The following is a 13,335-nucleotide window of genomic DNA, read 5'->3' on the forward strand; positions in this document are numbered from 1 at the left end:
TCCGCCTGCCAATGCAGGGGACCTGGGTTCGAGACCTGGTCCGGGAAGATCCCACATGCTGCAGAGCAACTAAGCCCTTGCACCACAACTACTGAGCCTGCGCTCTAGAGCCCACGAGCCACAACGACTGAAGCCCATGTGCCTAGAGCCCGTGCTCCATTACAAGAGAAGCCACCGCAATGAGAAGCCCGCACACCGCAACAAAGAGTAGCCCCTGCTCTCAGCAACTAGAGAAAACCGGCATGCAGCAGCAAAGACCCAATGCAGCCAAAAATTAAATAAATGAATAAATAAATTTATTTATTTATTTATTTTTGCGGTACGTGGGCCTCTCACTGCTGTGGCCTCTCCCGTTGCGGAGCGCAGGCTCCGGACGCGCAGGCTCAGCGGCCATGGCTCACGGGCTCAGCCGCTCTGCGGCATGTGGGATCTTCCCAGACCGGGGCACGAACCCGTGTCCCCTGCATCGGCAGGCGGATTCTCAACAACTGCGCCACCAGGGAAGCCCAATAAATTTATTTTTTTAAAAGAGAGCATATTTGCTGAGACTTCCTTGGCGGTCCAGTGGTTAAGGGGGCGAGGATTTGATCCCTGGTCGGGAAATTAAGATCCTACATGCCGCTCAGCCAAAAAAAAAAAAAAAAAGCATATTTGCCTTTAGCACCCAGATCAATGCATTAGGAATACCAATTAACTCTTGGTAATAACTGTAGTCAGGATTAGTAGTTATTTCAGCCCTTTAAAAATAATCTTTTGGGGCTTCCCTGGTGGCGCAGTGGTTGAGAGTCCGCCTGCCAATGCAGGGGATACAGGTTTGTGCCCTGGTCGGGGAAGATCCCACATGCTGTGGAGCAGCTAGGCCCGTGAGCCATGGCCACTGAGCCTGCGCGTCCGGAGCCTGTGCTCCCCAACGGGAGAGGCCACAACTGTGAGAGGTCCGTGTACCGCAAAAAAAAAAAAAAAAAATCTTTTGTTCTCAGGTGAAACTCCCTCCTGTTTTTATTTTTTTCCACAGCATTTATCGCCCATATCTGTTTGTTTATTGTCTGTCTTTCCTTCTAGAATGTAAGCTCCATGAGGGCATGGACTTTTTTTCTTATTCACTGTTCCCCTTCCAGAACTTAAAATAGTAACTGGTACAGAGGAGAGGTTAAATAAGTATTTACTGGATGAAAGTTCCTACATTAATATATAGGTACTATCCAACTGACTAAAATTTTACTGAGTACCTACTATGTGTCAAGCCCTGTGCTAGTAAGGTGTAGTGACAGAGTGATTATCATCTATGATTTTACAGAGCTAACAATCACAGATAAAACTTCAGACAATTTACTGAACAGGAATATTTTCTTTATTATTGATAAAATGTTATATGATTACTTCACTAAGATTCTATATGATTTAGTTCATTTAGTAACACTTTATAACAAAAGTTTATCTTCAAAATGCTGTGCTCTTACCTTAGGATCCCAAATATTTCAAAAACTACACTTCAATCACTTTTAAAAACCATCCCTGTTACTCCCTATAGAAGAAGCCTACATTTATGGATTAAATGATGTCAGCAATAGTAGTAGACCGAATATTTCCTAACTAATCTCTACTTACAATTTCTCTGAGGCAATCTTCTTTGATACTTTTCCACAAGGTTTCTCTTTAACTAATAATACAGGTAATTTAATCTCCTTTTTTTAAAAAAAGCTGAGCATTTATTCCCTGTATATATGTTCATAGAGATGATCAGACCTTTTGAAGAATCACACACCAGTTCCCCTGATCATAGTAGCTTTGAAGTATGCTGATATTACTCAAAGTCTGGCAGGCAGCTTCCATTTCTCCCTCACAGAACACATGGTAGTAACGATGAAACACAGGACCTGGGTCATGGGATCCTAATGGTCCAAATGGCTCAATAGACTTGCCCTTACCAGGATTTTCTTTAAGGTGCCAGGGAACCAGTAAATCTTGAGAATGAAAAGAAGTCCTATTAGTGTGAATAGGCAACTTGGAATTAGTAACTTTCCTTGAATTACATTCTCTATCCTGAAAGTCATTAATGGAGGGGACAGAAGGTGCTAAATCTTGATTGCCCACATCAGGCATCTGCTTCACAAGCAATTCTTGCACTGCTGTATCATTGCTGATTTCCTCTTTCTTTCCTTGGCTAATTCTGTTTTCTCTAAGATACTTGGACTTCTTCTTATTATATTCTTGTTCCATTGCCCAAACATAGATGAGTGCCTTCCCACCAGGTCTTAGGAGTCGAACAAGTTCTTGGAGAGCTGCCACTCTACGCTCCTAGTTAAAAAAAAAAAACAAAAAATCATATTGTCATTTATCAATGAGAAAGAGATACAGAGAGGAAACAGGAAAATATAACTGACTATAGGACTATTTTCAATTAAGATGGACAGTACAGAAAATCAAACATAAAACAAATCTTATAGTTAAAAAAAAGGGGGGGAAATGGAGAATTTTGCTCTGCAATTGAGAGGAAAAAAAGTGTTGATAAACAGGGGAAAACTTTTTTTCTTTCTGATAATAATATAGAGGCATAGAGGGTTTTCTGCTTTGTTTGAAATTCAGTTGAGATCATAAGATATACTGAAACTGCCAGGAACTCCAGCACAAAGGGATCTATAATGTTATTGCTTAGATTGGGAGAGACGAATAACACCTAGGAATAATAAGATTTTTTTCCTATAAGAAAAATATAAAATATTAAATTCACTTATTTTAAAATTAGAAGCAGAGTGACTAATTAAAAGCATCAGCATACTACTACCTGATAAATACCTGAGTTTTGAAAAAAAGAAAAGGAAAAGAAGAAAAATAGAATGGGAAGAACATGAGACTCAGATGTCAGGAATGAGAGTGAGAGCCAAGAAAGCAAGATGGGAAACGGAAATAAAGAAGAAGCTCAGAGGCTGAGGAGACAGAGAGAATACTCAAGAGGCCTAGAGCTGATGATCTCTTAAACTCTCTTACAGCTAAATTCTGTGACTCTGTGGGTTTGAGGAAGACATTTAAAGATGAGTAAGACTCAGGTAGGAAAAAGGCAGAAATGTGCAGCAATAAATGCATAGTCTCATTAGACCTCTGTTTAAGTAATCACAGCTCCCATGTAACTCATTTCCATTCCACAGGCCTTCTTTGAAAACTGTGGTAAACTGTATGATAAAAAAAGAGAATGGAAAGAAAGGAAAAGCTAAAATGGGGTCCAAATCAGTAAAATCCATGAACATTTCCTGCCACTTAGTTATAAGTTCTTGGAGCAAGAAAGACAATACTTACTGCCGTAGCAAAATGGTGAATAACAGCAATGGAGATGCAAGCATCACAAGACCCACTGCGGATTGGTACTTCCAAAGCATCACAGACCAAGGCCTGATAATGCTTCTCTCTACAAATGTCCACAAGGTTCTGGCTATGATCACAGCCAATCTATAACAGATAAAGAAAGAATTTCAGAACAACTTGCTTAAATGTCATAAAGTTATTAGACTGATTTCAAATTCATTGTGAAAGGGTTTAAGACCATGATATTATAGGTTCTTACAGCCAGTACAAAGTCAGCTTATATAACTTACAGGGCAGCATTTATTACCTTAACAGGTATCAAACAATTCAAATTAGTGAATGGAAACAAAATAACAAGAATAAAAATAACATTGGTGGGAATGGGAGGTCCTAATTGGCATTTAATTAATCACCACTCAGAATCTTGATCTTTTTGTAATATCACACTTTATTTTATTTTATATCTTATCGTATCTTATTTTCTGTGCCACGCGGCATGTGGGATCTTAGTTCCCTGACCAGGGATCGAACCCATGCCCCCTAGAGTGGAAGCGCAGAGTCTTAACCACTGGACCACCAGGGAAGTCCAACATCACACATTTTAAAATGGAAGTTATCATATAAACATAGACATTTAGGGCTTCCCTGGTGGCGCAGTGGTTGAGAGTCCGCCTGCGGATGCAGGGGATACGGGTTCGTGCCCCGGTCCGGGAAGATCCCACATGCCGTGGAGCGGCTGGGCCCGTGAGCCATGGCCGCTGAGCCTGCGCGTCCGGAGCCTGTGCTCCGCAACGGGAGAGGCCACAACAGTGAGAGGCCCGCATACCGCAAAAAAAAAAAAAAAAAAAAAAAAAAATAGACATTTAGTCTTTTGGGGGAAGCTATAAATAAAGAGGTTCTAAGGTATCTCTTATTAGTATATAAACTATTCACTAATGACCCAGATATCAGGAGGATGGCTTATTTTTTTTTCCTTCTTCTTTATACTTTTCAATATGTATTACTTGCACCATCATAAAATAAAATCTTTCCAAATAAAGTTAAATAATTTATTTTATTTTTTAAAGCCATTGAGTCTTATTCTGCTAAATACCTGAATTCAAAATTTGTAAAATGCTATTGTATTAAACCCTTTGGTATAACCAAACCATTCTATGGGAATGGCAACACTGAAGGCAGCTGGCAGCATCCTTTCATCTCCCCAAGCAGCTGAGGCCTAACATGCCTTATGCATATGTCTGGTTCTGTGGCAAGTATTTGTGGGCTAGGACTGCCTATATTCTCTCTAGTTTTGTTGCTGTTTTTGTACAGTTTTGCTGCTTAGTTCTAAAAATACCATATATAGAGACAGAGACAGAGACAGAGACAGAGAGAAAGAGAGAGCACACACAAGCACGTGCAATGTGCACATATAAATTGAGGGAGGAATAGAAGGAGCTTAAAGAATGTTAAATCACTAATAATTATCTCCAGATATTTGTTCTTAACCCAATCTCTACAAGAGAGAAAAGATATGTATAAGTAGATTTCATCTAACAGAAGTAGCCATCTCAGGTTTATATTTACTCATTTGAATTTTTGCTATAAGTAAGCATTGATCATTGCTAAGGGATCAGGGTTCCTTCAGTCCATCTGAGAATAAAGATATGAATCTTCATGTCAAAACAATTCTTATTAAGTCACACTGCCATGCCAGTCATACCTAATATGAATTTGCTCAGTTTCTAATAAATATTAAATAGCTTCAGTATTCCAGCCCACAGCTGCATTAATATCTGAGGTATAATAAAAGGTACCAAGCTAGAAGTAAAGTATAGCAATATCATTTTGATATAATTTTAAGATGGAAAAGTACTAAGGGCCCATTAAAACAACAGTGGCACAATTCCCACTTAATTGCTCCCTTTACCTGGCTTTTACTTTTATTTTACTTTTACTTTTATTTTCTTCCATATCTTATGCCAATAGTCACAATATCAAGATGACAGTACCACTCAAACAATATGCATATTATATTTTGGTCTTTGCCAGGTTTTATTACAATAAAATTCAGCTCATGGAAACAGAAGTTTCAAGTATGCCCAATTATTACAGATTGCTATACCTTGCTAAAAGTCAACAAGAAGAAAACCAATGTGCCTATCCCCAGAGATAGAGCTTGATAGTTACTCAAAGGAGGAAAGTTATTATCTGAGAATCACAGATAAAACAGAACAAGGAGAAGGGCAACCAAACAAATACTAGAGAAAATTTCCTTCTTCTTCCTGCCAGACTCTTACAATTATTTGTACAGAGCACTCCTTTTCACCAACAAATGAAACCAGGGGCAATTTTAGTCATAAAGTACCAGGTCTAATGAAGTCCTGACTCATGCCTGGCTCAGTACTTTCACCTTTCATTTATTTTGCCTGAGTCTTCCAAATACTATAGTCAAATCAACAGTATTTTTTTCTCTTCTCTTTCTATTTTAAAACTCCCTTAAGTTTTTATACCAAGGATAGCACCAGATATTTGAAATTCTCCCTAATAATGCTACATAATGTCAGAAACAGGACAGAAAATAGCTTATGTATAAATACTCATTAATGGTAAGGGACTCATGTAAAGCTACATATTTCTGTATGTGGGATGGAGATGAATGACAATAAAAACACATATTGGTTGGGCTTAAAATGTATACTTTATACTTCTATATAACTTTTAAAGTTTTCAACATAATATTAAATATGAAATTCTGGAAGTACTGGTAAAAATGAAAAAGTATCCAACTTAGTAATCAAACTAAACAAGATTTCACTTTTCTCCTATTAAAGTATCAAAAATATTTTAAAACCAAAGTATACCACAGTGATAGCACTGTGATACAACTTCCTGTCATAAAGTGTTGTTGACAGTACAAATTGGCTAGACCAATTTTAAAAAGCAATTTGGCAAACCATTTTTTCTTCAAAAAATTTATCCTAATAATACAAAATATAGAAAAAGGTAAACAGGCTAATGAAATTGCCTTTAATGAATACTTACCATAAGTTAAAGCAGATTCTTTATATTAATGTACTTAACTCTTGAGAGTGGTGGAGACAAGATGGTGGAGTAGAAGGACTTGAGCTCACCTCCTCTCACAAAAACACTAAAGTCCTCTCAAGAAAGCACCAAAATCGCAATTAACTGCTGAACAACAATCAACAAAAATGATATTCTACATCCAAGGACAAAGAAGAAGCCACAAGGAGACAGTAGGAGGGGCGCATTTGCAGCACAATCAAACCCCATTCCTGTGGGTGGGCGACCCACAAACTGGAAAATATATCACAAAAGTTCTCCCATAGGAGTGAGAGTTCTGAGCCCCATGTCAGGCTCCCCAGTCTAAGGGCCTGGTATGGGGAGGAGGAGCCCCCAGAGCATTTGGCTTTGAAGGCCAGCAAGGTTTGATTGCAGGAACTCCACAGGACCTTTCCCACAGGGGAAACAGAAACTCCACCTTTGGAGGGTGCACACAAGGTTTCATGCACACTGAGACCCAGGGACTCAGTGACTTCATAGGAGCCTGGCCAGAACTACCTGCTGGTCTTGGAAGGTATCCTGGAGGGGTGGGGTGGGGTGGCGACTGTGGCTCATTGTGGGAATAAAAACACTAGTGGCAGAGGTGGAGGTAGCAGGGAGTACTCATTGGTGTGAGATCTCTTGGAGGCCGCCATTTTGATACCAAGACCTGGCACCACCCAATAGCCTGTAGGCTCCAGTGCTGGGATGCCTCAGGCCAAACAACCAACAGGGAGGGAACACAGCCCCACCCATCAGCAGACAGGCTGCCAAAACTCTTCCTGAGCCCACAGCCACCTCTAAAAACATCCTTGACATGGCCCTGCCCACCAGAGGCACAAGGCCCAGCTCCACCCACCAGTGGGCAGGCAGCAGTCCTACTGACCAGGAAGCCTGCACAACCCTCTAGACTAGCCTCACCCACCTGTAATCCTGCAGCCTGCAGCCTACAATCTACAATCCTGCAGCCTGCAGAACAAAGACTGCAAACACAGAAAGTTAAGACAAAGTGCGATGACAGAGAAATATGTTCGACACAAAGGAACAAGGTAAAACCCTAGATGAATAACTAAGTAAAGTGGAGACAGGCAATCTACCTGGAAAAGAATTCAGAGTAATGATAGTAAAGATGATCCAAAATCTGGGGAAAAGAATGGAGGCACAGACTGAGAAGATACTAGAAATATTCAACAATGATATAAAAAACAAACAGAGGTGAACAATATGATAAGTAAAATGAAAAATACACTAGAAGGAATCAATAGCAGAATAAATGAGGCAGAAGAACAGATAAGCGACTGGAAAGACAGAATGGTGGAATCACTGCCATGAAACAGAATAAAGAAAAAAGAATGAAAAGAAATGAGAACAATGTAAGAGACCTCTGGGACAACATTAAATGTACCAACATTCGCATTATAGGGGTTCCAGAAGGAAAAGAGAGAGAGAAAGGACCTGACAAAATTATGGAAGAGATAATAGCTGAAAACTTCCCTGACACGGGAAAGGAAAAAGTCACCCAAGTACAGTAAGTGCAGAGAGTCCCATACAGGATAAACCCAAGGAGGAACATGCTGAAACACATATTAATCTACTTGACAAAAATTCAAGACAAAGAGAAAATATTAAAAGCAACAATGGAAACGCCAAAAATAACATACAATGGAATCCACATAAAGTTACAGATGATTTTTCAGCAGAAACTCTGCAAGCCAGAAGGGAGTGGCACAATACATTTAAAGTGATGAAAGGGAAAAAACTATGAACAAGAATATTCTACCCATCAAGGCCCTCGTTCAGATTTGACAGAGAAATCAAATGCTTTACAGACAAGCAAAAGCTAAGAGAATTCAGCACCACCAGACGAGCTTTACAACAAATGCTAAAGAAATATCTCTAGGCAGGAAAGAAAAGGCCACAATTAAAAACAAGAAGATTACAAATGGGAAAGCTCACTGGTAAAGGCAAACATACAGTAAAGGTAGGAAATCATCCACATGCAAATACGATAACGAAAACCAGCAACTGTGAGGAGAGTACAAATGCAGGATATTGGAAATGCACTGGAAATTAAGAGACCACCAACTTAAAATAATCTTGTATATATACACATAGACTGCTATATCCAAATCTCAAAGTAACTGCAAACCAAAAGCCTACAATACATACACACACACAAAAGAAAAAGCAATCCAAACACAACACTAAAGACAGTCATCAAATCACAAAAGAGAACAAGAGGAAGGGAAGGTAATTGAAAATATAAACAAAATTGATAAAACTTTATCCAGACTCATCAAGAAAAAAAGGAGAGGACTCAAATCAATAAAATTAGAAATGAAAAAGAAGTTACAGCTTCTTTACAAAGCTTTACAAAGCATCCTAAGAGACTACAACAAGCAACTATATGCCAATAAAATGAACAACTTAGAAGAAATGGACGAATTCTTTAAAAGGTGCAATCTCCCAAGATTGAATCAGGAAGAAATAGAAAATCTGAACAGACCAATGACAAGTAATGAAATTGAAACTATGATTAAAAGCTACCAAAAAACAAAACTCCAGGACCAGATGGCTTCACAGGAGAATTCTATCAAACATTTAGAGAAGAGTTAACACCTATGCTTCTGAAACTATTTCCAAAAATTGCAGAGGAAGGAACATACCCAACCTCATTCTACGAGGCCACAATCACCCTGATACCAAAACCACACAAAGATAGCACAAAAAAAGAAACTTACAGGCCAATATCACTGTTGAACATAAGCACAGAAATCCTCAACAAAATACTAGGAATCAAAATTCAACAACACAGTAAAAGGATCATATACCATGTTTAAGTGGGATTTATCCCAGGAATGCAAGGATTTTTCAATATCCACAAATCAATTAGTGTGATACACCATATCAACAAATTGAAGAATAAAAACCATATGATAATCTCAGTAGATGCAGAAAAAGCTTTCAACAAAATTCAACACCCATTTATGATAAAAACTCTCAAGAAAGTAGACATAGATGGAACTTACCTCAACAGAGGCCATATATGACAAACCCACAGCCAACATCATTCTCAATGGTGAAAGACTGAAACCATTTCCTCTAAGATCAGCAACAAGAAAAGGTTATCCACTCTCACCACTATTATTCAACATACTTTTGGAAGTTTTAGCCACAGCAAGCAGAGAAGAAAAAGAAATAAAAGGAATCCAAATCAGAAAAAAAAAAGTAAAGCTGTCACTGTTTGCATGCAGATGACATGCTACTATACATAGAGAATCCTAAAGATGCTACCAGAAAACTACTAGAGCTAATCAATGAATTTGGTAAAGTAGCAGGATACAAAATTAATGCACAGAAATCTCTTTAATTCCTATACACTAATGATGAAAAATCTGAAAGAGAAATTAAGGGAACATTCTCATTTACCATTGCAAAAAAAAGAATAAAATACCTAGGGATAAACCTACCTAAGGAGACAAAGACCTGTATGCAGAAAACTATAAGACAGTGATGAAATAAATTAAAGATGATACAAACAGATGGAGAAATATACCATGTTCTTGGATGGAAAGAATCAACATTGTGAAAATGACTATACTACCCAAGCAATCGAAAGATTCAATGCAATCCCTATCAAACTACCAATGGCATTTTTCACAGAATTAGAACAAAAAATTTCAAAATTTGTATGGAAACACAAAAGACCCCAATAGCCAAAGCAATCTTCTTTTTTAACATCTTTGAGTATAACTGTTTTACAATAGTGTGTTAGTTTCTCCTTTACAACAAAGTGAATCAGTTATACATATACATGTTTCTATATCTCTTCCCTCTTGCATCTCCCTCCCTCCCACCCTCGCTATCCCACCCCTCTAGGTGGTCACAAAGCATAGAGGTGATCTCCCTGTGCTATGCGGCAGCTTCCCACTAGCTATCTAATTTACATTTGGTAGTGTGTATATGTCCCTGCCACTCTCTCACTTCATCACAGCCCACCCTTCCCCCTCCCCATATCCTCAAGTCCATGCTCTAGTAGGTCTGTGTTTTATTCCCGTCCTACCACTAATCTCTTCATGACATTTTCTTTCTTAGATTCCATATATATGTGTTAGCATATGGTATTTGTTTTTCTCCTTCTGACTTACTTCACTCTGTATGACAGACTCCAGGTCTATCCACCTCATTACAAATAACTCAGTTTCATTTCTTTTAATGGCTGAGTAATATTCCATTGTATATATGTGCCACATCTTCTTTATCCATTCATCTGTTGATGGACACTTAGGTTGCTTCCATGTCCTGGCTATCGTAAATAGAGCTGCAATAAACATTTTGGTACATGACTCTTTTTGAATTATGGTTTTCTCAGGGTATATGCCTAGTAGTGGGATGCCAAAGCAATCTTGAGAAAGAAAAATGGAACTGGAGGAATCAGGTTCCCTGACTTCAGACTATTACAAATCTACAGTAATCAAGGCAGTATGGTAATGGTACAAAAACAGAAATACAGATCAATGGAACAGGATAGAAAGCCCAGAGATAAACCCACGCACATATGGTCACTTTAACTTTGATAAAGGAGGCAAGAATATACAATGGAGAAAAGGTAGCCACTTCAACAAGTGGTGCTGGGAAAACTGGATAGCTACATATAAAAGAATGAAATTAGAACACTTCCTAACACCATACACAAAAATAAACTCAAAATGGATTAAGGACCTAAATGTAAGGTAAAACTCTTAGAAGAAAACATAGGAAGAACATACTTTGACATAAATCACAGCAAGATCTTTTTGACACACCTCCTAGAGAAATGTAAATAAAAACAAAAATAAACAAATAGGACCTAATGAAACTTAAAAGCTTTTGCACAGCAAAGGAAAACATAAGGGCTTCTCTGGTGGTGCAGTGGTTGAGAGTCCGCCTGCCGATGCAGGTGATACAGGTTCGTACCCTGGTCCAGGAAGATCCCACATGCCGCAGAGCGGCTAGGCCTGTGAGCCATGGCCGCTGAGCCTGCACGTCCGGAGCCTGTGCTCCGCAATGGGAGAGACCACAACAGTTAGAGGCCTGCGTACCTCAAAAAAACCCCAAAACAAAAACAAAACCATAAACAAGACGAAAAGATAACCCTCAGAATGGGAGAAAATATTTGCAAACAAAGCAACTGATAAAGGATTTATCATAAATGGGTGTTGAATTTTGTCGAAAGCTTTTTCTTCACCTATTGAGATGATTATATGTTTTTTCTCCTTCAGTTTGTTAATATGGTTTATCACATTGATTGATTTGTATTTACTGAAGTATCCTTGCATTCCTGGGATAAACCCCACTTGATCATGGTGTATGATCCTTTTAATGTGCTGTGATTCTGTTTGCTAGTATTTTGTTGAGGATTTTTGCATCTATGTTCATCAGTTATATTGGCCTGTAGTTTTCTTTCTTTGTGACCTCTTTGTCTGCTTTTATCATCAGGTTGATGGTGGCCTTGCAGAATGAGTTTGGGAGTGTTCCTCCCTCTGCTATATTTTGGAAGGGTTTGAGAATAGGTGTTAGCTCTTCTCTAAATGTTTGATAGAATTCGTCTGTGAAGCCTTCTGGTCCTCGGCTTTTGTTTGTTGGAAGATTTTTAATCACAGTCTCAATTTCAGTGCTTATGATTGGTCTATTTATATTTTCTATTTCTTCCTGGTTCAGTCTCAGAAGGTTGTGCTTTTCTAAGAATTTGTCCATTTCTTCCAGGTTGTCCATTTTATTGGCCTATAGTTGCTTGTAAGTAATCTCTCATGATCCTTTTTATTTCTGCAGTGTCATTTGTTACTTCTCCTTTTTCATTTCTAATTCTGTTGATTTGAGTCTTTTCCCTTTTTTTCTTGATGAGTCTGGCTAATGGTTTATCAATTTTGTTTATCTTCTCAAAGAACCAGTTTTTAATTTTATTGATCTTTGCTAGTGTTTCCTTCATTTTTTTTCATTTATTTCTAATCTGTTCTTTAAGATTTCTTCTGCAAACTCTGGGGTTTTTTTTCTTCTTTCTCTAATTGTTTTAGGTGTACGGTTAGATTGTTTATTTGAGATGTTTCTTGTTTCTTGAGGTAGGATTGTATTGCTATAAACTTCCCTCTTAGAACCACTTTTGCTGCATCCCATAGGTTTTGGGTCGTCGTGTTTTCATTTTCATTTGTTTCTAGGTATTTTTTGATTTCCTCTTTGATTTCTTCAGTGATCTCTTGGTTATTTAGTAGTGTATTGTTTAGCCTCCATGTGTTTGTATTTTCTCCAAATTTATTTCCTAATCTAGTCTCATAGAGTTGTGGTTGCAAAAGATACTTGATATGATTTCAATTTTCTTAAGTTTACCAAGGTTTGATTTTTGACCTAAGATATGACCCATCCTGTTGAATGTTCCATGAGCACTTGAGAAGAAAGGGTATTCTGTTGTTTTTGGATGGGATGTGCTATAAATATCAATTAAGTCCATCTTGTTTAATTATCAGTTAAAGCTTGTTTCCTTATTTATTTTCATTTTGGATGATCTGTCCATTGGTGAAAGTGGGGTGCTAAAGTCCCCTACTATGATTGTGTTACTGTCGATTTTCCCTTTTATGGCTGTTAGCATTTGTCATGTAGTGAGGTGCTCCTATGTTGGGTGCATATTTACAATTGTTATATCTTCTTCTTGGATGGATCCCTTAATCATTATGTAGTGTCCTTCTTTGTCTCTTGTAATAGTCTTTATTTTAAAGTCTCTTTTGTCTGATATGAGAGTTGCTACCCCAGCTTTCTTTTGATTTATGTTTGTATGGAATATCTTTTTCCATCCCCTCACTTTCAGTCTTTATGTGTCCCTAGGTCCAAAGTGGGTCTCTTGTAGATAGCATATATACAGGTCTTGTTTTTAAGTAAGTATTTATCTAAGAAACACATTCAGACTGAGGGTACTCTAAGACCTTGCACAGAACATCACATAGTGAATAAGCTAGACCAAGC

At 38.2% G+C, this 13,335-nt stretch overlaps 1 protein-coding gene across 2 annotated transcripts in view; it reads right to left on the reverse strand.

The window, feature by feature from the left end:
- Nucleotides 1-1,330: 1,330 nt before the first annotated feature.
- ALKBH8 (alkB homolog 8, tRNA methyltransferase) overlaps nt 1,331-13,335 on the reverse strand; it is a 62,223-nt gene continuing 50,218 nt past the window's right edge. The window contains exons 11-13 of one of the 2 annotated variants that reach the window (XM_059070362.2): nt 3,295-3,444; nt 3,098-3,170; nt 1,333-2,298 (exon numbers count right to left, since the gene is read on the reverse strand). In XM_059070362.2, the coding sequence (XP_058926345.1) occupies nt 2,291-2,298; nt 3,098-3,170; nt 3,295-3,444 (231 nt within the window). In that variant the 3' untranslated portion in view covers nt 1,333-2,290. Of the gene's footprint in view, nt 2,299-3,097; nt 3,171-3,294; nt 3,445-13,335 lie in introns of both variants that reach the window. The other variant, XM_059070359.2, reaches the window with a different exon arrangement.

The sequence above is a fragment of the Kogia breviceps genome, chromosome 7, assembly GCF_026419965.1.
Source record: "Kogia breviceps isolate mKogBre1 chromosome 7, mKogBre1 haplotype 1, whole genome shotgun sequence".
NCBI classification, from domain to species: Eukaryota; Metazoa; Chordata; class Mammalia; order Artiodactyla; family Physeteridae; genus Kogia; species Kogia breviceps.